The 4,549-nt window shown below is 38.4% G+C and overlaps 1 protein-coding gene across 1 annotated transcript in view; it reads right to left on the bottom strand.

The window, feature by feature from the left end:
• LOC101853496 (collagen alpha-3(VI) chain-like) overlaps positions 1–4,549 on the bottom strand; it is a gene marked incomplete in the record, with an annotated part of 90,458 nt that overhangs the window by 67,830 nt on the left and 18,079 nt on the right. The window contains 3 exon segments of the mRNA XM_035972523.1: positions 1,783–1,822; positions 2,813–3,379; positions 4,013–4,039. Of these exon segments, the coding sequence (XP_035828416.1) occupies positions 1,783–1,822; positions 2,813–3,379; positions 4,013–4,039 (634 nt within the window).

Here is a 4,549-nt window from a genome sequence, read left to right on the forward strand (position 1 = left end):
TCTAGCATTACCGCCATCAATGTCAGCTTCATACAGGAAATCCTTTACAAAATCTTTCATCAGTTCAAAGTTGGGCTCAGTCACACTGGTGGAAGCGTCCAGGACAAACACCAAGTCAATCTTGGCTCCGGCACAACCTGCAAAGATAGAACAATAATAGAGGACATTCTTTTTTGTATGCCCTTACCAAATAGCCAACGTCAGGCCTTTCAGTACGCTAGAAAATTATACCGAAAAGAGTTTTTGACGTAAAAACATCATTTGAAGCTTCTTGTCCTCACTTCCACTCGAAATAACGTCTACTATAACTTAGGGAAACCTATATACATTTCATTTCTATTAAGAAAAACAAACACGCTTTTGTTATCTTATGTGGCAGTATCACATCAATTTAGTATTCCATCATAGAATAAACAAAGTAATTTTTTCTTCATAGCAGAGGGTTTTACGGCGCTGGCAACTGCATAAGGTCATATGAGCGCAAAGGGGTTGGTGTCAACAGAGAAGTCTTTACAGGGAATCAGACTTCGACTGCTCACCTCTCTAACTTCAACAGCACAAGGTCTGCTTTGACTATCAAGGCACCCCTGAAATAGCAGGTCACAAGAGAGTGACAAACATACAAAAGAAGTAGAGGAAAAGGACAATAGTAAGGTTCAGGAAATAAAAAGCAGCAGTTCCCTGTTGTAGACCAGGCACAGTTATTAGCCTGACATGAGTCAGCCCATTTACAATTCTACTATTCTTGAACGAGAAATGCCCCCCCCCTCCCCTTTGGGAATGGCCTAAAGACACTACAGTCAGTGGCACTGCCCCGGGAGGTAAACAAAGTAAGTGAGCAGGTATGTCCGGGGTTATGAGGCTCGAAATCTGTAAAAGGGACTAGTCCTTAAAAGAACCTGGTTGTTTGCCTCACGATAACGAAATTGTAAAACAGAAATTACTGAATGTACATACACAAACACACACACAAACACACACACACACACGCACACACACACACACACACAGTCACACAGACACAAACACACACTCACACACGCACACACGCACACACACACACACACACACACACACACACACACACACACACACACACACTCAAACATACAATGCATCTTCCTACCCAACTTACGAAAACTGAAATTATTCATCCAACTTTCTCAGCCCTCAAGAATTTCTACAGGGCCTATGCTACTGTAATAAGGGTTGCTCCTCGAAAATCTTTAGGACTCCAGATTAGAAGTTCTCCAGCAAGAGTAAGAATGTAACCCATTTTTGTCCCCCCCCAACCCCCCCCCCCCCACACATAATATATATATGTTATATGTCGTCGGTGGCCTAGTGGTTAGGCTCTCGGACTCGCAACTGTAAGGTTGTGGGTTCGAATCCCGTCAGATCACCCGACGTTGTGTCCTTGGGAAAGGCACTTTACACGAGTTTTTCTCACTTCACCCAGGTGGGAATGGGTACCCGGCTATAGACAGCGAAAGATCTTGTCAGTTTGTTAGTGTTTGAGCGCTTAATCAGCTGCTTGCACTGTAAGCTTCCCAGGAAGCTGAGAATGTTTCGGAGTGTTCTATGGTCTGCTGGGGTAATAATATAGTGTAAAGCGCATAGAGCCTGCTTATATATATATATATATATATATATATATATATATATATATATATATATATATATATATATACTGAAAACACAAAAAACAAAGAAACCTTTTTCTTTCACATCAATCTCATTTGTAAATAATATATCATTATGTTTTACTTACTGACTTTAGTTGGTGGTGGTGGTGGACGAGTAGTTGGTGCTGGTGTCGTAACTGGAAACAGAATGGAAAATGTCAGACCTTTCTTTTTTCTCGACTCTACCTTTACCATCTTCGTCTATCTATTTTTAGTCAAAAAGGTTCTCAAAGAACAATAAAATGTATTATTGACAATCATATACATATTTTGATAGTGTACCTGTCAAACATTCAAACTGCTTTAAAGGTCTTATTTCAGTTTATTTTGACTTAAATTTAAGGAATAGAATCTACAATGGTTTCTTTTATTAATTGGATTATTCATAAGCCGTAGATGTCACACGTAATGGAAATAATTTTGGAAATGTTATGGGTAAAAGTAATGTGGTATAAAAATTTTAAACATGATCCTAAGACATGAATAAATACTCACTGTTCGTTCCTACTATATGGTATAAAAAATGAATCGACACATCCACAGGCATGCCACGTAACACGACCAAGCCATTGGAAAATAGTATTTGAGAAACTTTGGATGATTAATACAGTGCATACATGTCTGTGTCCATTACAAGGTACCACTCACATCAAGCAGGTAAACCATTTGAATACATTTTCTTGCATGCATAATATCCGTCACAGTATGTCAGCATAAGGGGTAAAACAACATATAATATATTTTTACATGACAGTAGAATCAGGGAAGACATCCGTGAAAATAACAACACCACCCGGGTCTGAATATTCAGTTTGCAGCAGCCACTCCAACAGAATGAGGTTGTTAGAGAAATGGTACGCTTTGACATATTTTTATAAAGTAAAAAAAACAAAAAAAGCAACAAACAAAAACAAGCTCATTCTAAAATGTTATCCAGAAAACCATGCCAAATAAATAGTAGGTAGAATTATATAAAGGATAATACACAGACTGTCTTTAAAGCATTCAAATATAACTTTTACATTAGTGTGCGATAAATTTGACGTGCCGCATATACGATATTCGAGAGACAAGCATGCCATAAACGACACTCGAGCAAGTTAATCGAAAACCCTATTATATTTCACCTCCACAGAGGGCAGCAAAAACATTGTGTCTCAGATCTCTGAGCTCTGAGAAATCCTGTACAGCAAATCTGTTCTCATCGACTGGTCTGCTAGCAATTCCATCCAACTCTCGTGTGTCTGTCAGGCCAATACCAATGGCATAGATGTGGATGTTGTCTGCACGAGCTTGTTCTGCTTCAGGAATGGTTCTTCTAGCATTAATGTTTGACACACCGTCTGTTACCACAATGGCAATGTTGTCTACATTGGGACGGTCTCCATTGGCTCTTGTAAACATTACAGATCTCATGGTTTGAAGGGCATCTGCAGTGTTGGTGCTGCCATAGCGGTATGGGATATTATCTACTGCATTGTAAACATCTGCCTTTGTTCTGAACGAATTCATCTGGAACTCAACATGATCTTCTGTACTGTATATGATCACACCTACTCTCACACTACCGCCATCAATGTCAGCTTCATACAGGAAATCTTTTACAAAGTCTTTCATTAATTCAAAGTTGGGCTCAGTCACACTGGTGGAAGCGTCCAGAACAAACACTAAGTCAATCTTGGATCCAGCACAACCTGTAAGATTGGATAGATAGCATTTACATATCCCCTTCAGATTTCCTCAGGATAAACTGAAAGTAACAATCCGTGGACCCTCGAGTTTTGTTCTTCAGTTTGACGAAGCAGAAAAACAGATGAGTAAATGGAAATTAAAAGGGCAAAGCAACGATTATCCTCGTTATGAAAATTATTAGTTCTAGTCTCATTTAAAGCTTGTGAGCAAAAGTCGTACACATGTTAATGTGCAGTTCTACTATCGTAGCCTTATTTTATCAGCATGGTATTCATACATTATTGATGTGATGTTAGAAAATGGTGGACCGCGCAGTAAGTCCGAAACCCTGACTGTACTTTTCTGAAATTCCAAGTTAATACGTGTGCAATATCGTTGTGCATACTGCACCTAGGGGTAGTATACAGCGAAAAGAAAAATGTGGGTCATGCCGTATGTTATTCTGGTGGCTTTCTAAGCTTGTGCATGATGGTGAATTACGCAGCTTTAGCAGTGAAAACTGTCTCTGTTAGTATGGTGTTTTGAATAAGATATAACAACTAAATTCAAGCAAAAAAGCAATGAATGTGCTGCTAAGGAAATCCCCCCAATAATTGGAAAAATCAGCAGGGTAAGATATTTAGATAAATACTTACTGACTTTGGTAGGTGCTGGTGTGGAAACTGCATGGTGAAAAAAAGAAAAAGGAAAAGAGAAACAAACATTATTAAAGGGACATGTTTTTGTTTTTAAACCTTGGCATGATTGAGAGGCCAATTGAGAGCGATGGCAGTAAAAGTTAACTTCACCACATTATTTATCACTGACAATCATCTATTCTAGATCTAGTACTAGTGACCAATGAACACTTACATTAAGTAAACTTACATTCTTTAAAACAATACCTTAAACATGTAATCAAGCTCCAGTTAAAATCATTAAACATTAAAGAAAGAAAGCAAAAGATTTTAAGAATGATATCTGTAGAATTCTTCAAAGCATCTGTTTTATCTCGCGATTAAAAAATTCAAAAGAAATACGTCTGAAATACGTAATTTATACATTCTAAAACACAGCTCACCTGCACAGAGAGCAGCAAACACATTATGTCTCAAATCTCTCAACTCTGAAAACTCCTGTACAGCGAATCTGTTCTCATCAAGTGGCTTGCTAGCAATTCCATCCAACTCCCT

This window comes from Aplysia californica, unplaced genomic scaffold, assembly GCF_000002075.1.
Source record: "Aplysia californica isolate F4 #8 unplaced genomic scaffold, AplCal3.0 scaffold00727, whole genome shotgun sequence".
NCBI lineage: Eukaryota > Metazoa > Mollusca > Gastropoda > Aplysiida > Aplysiidae > Aplysia > Aplysia californica.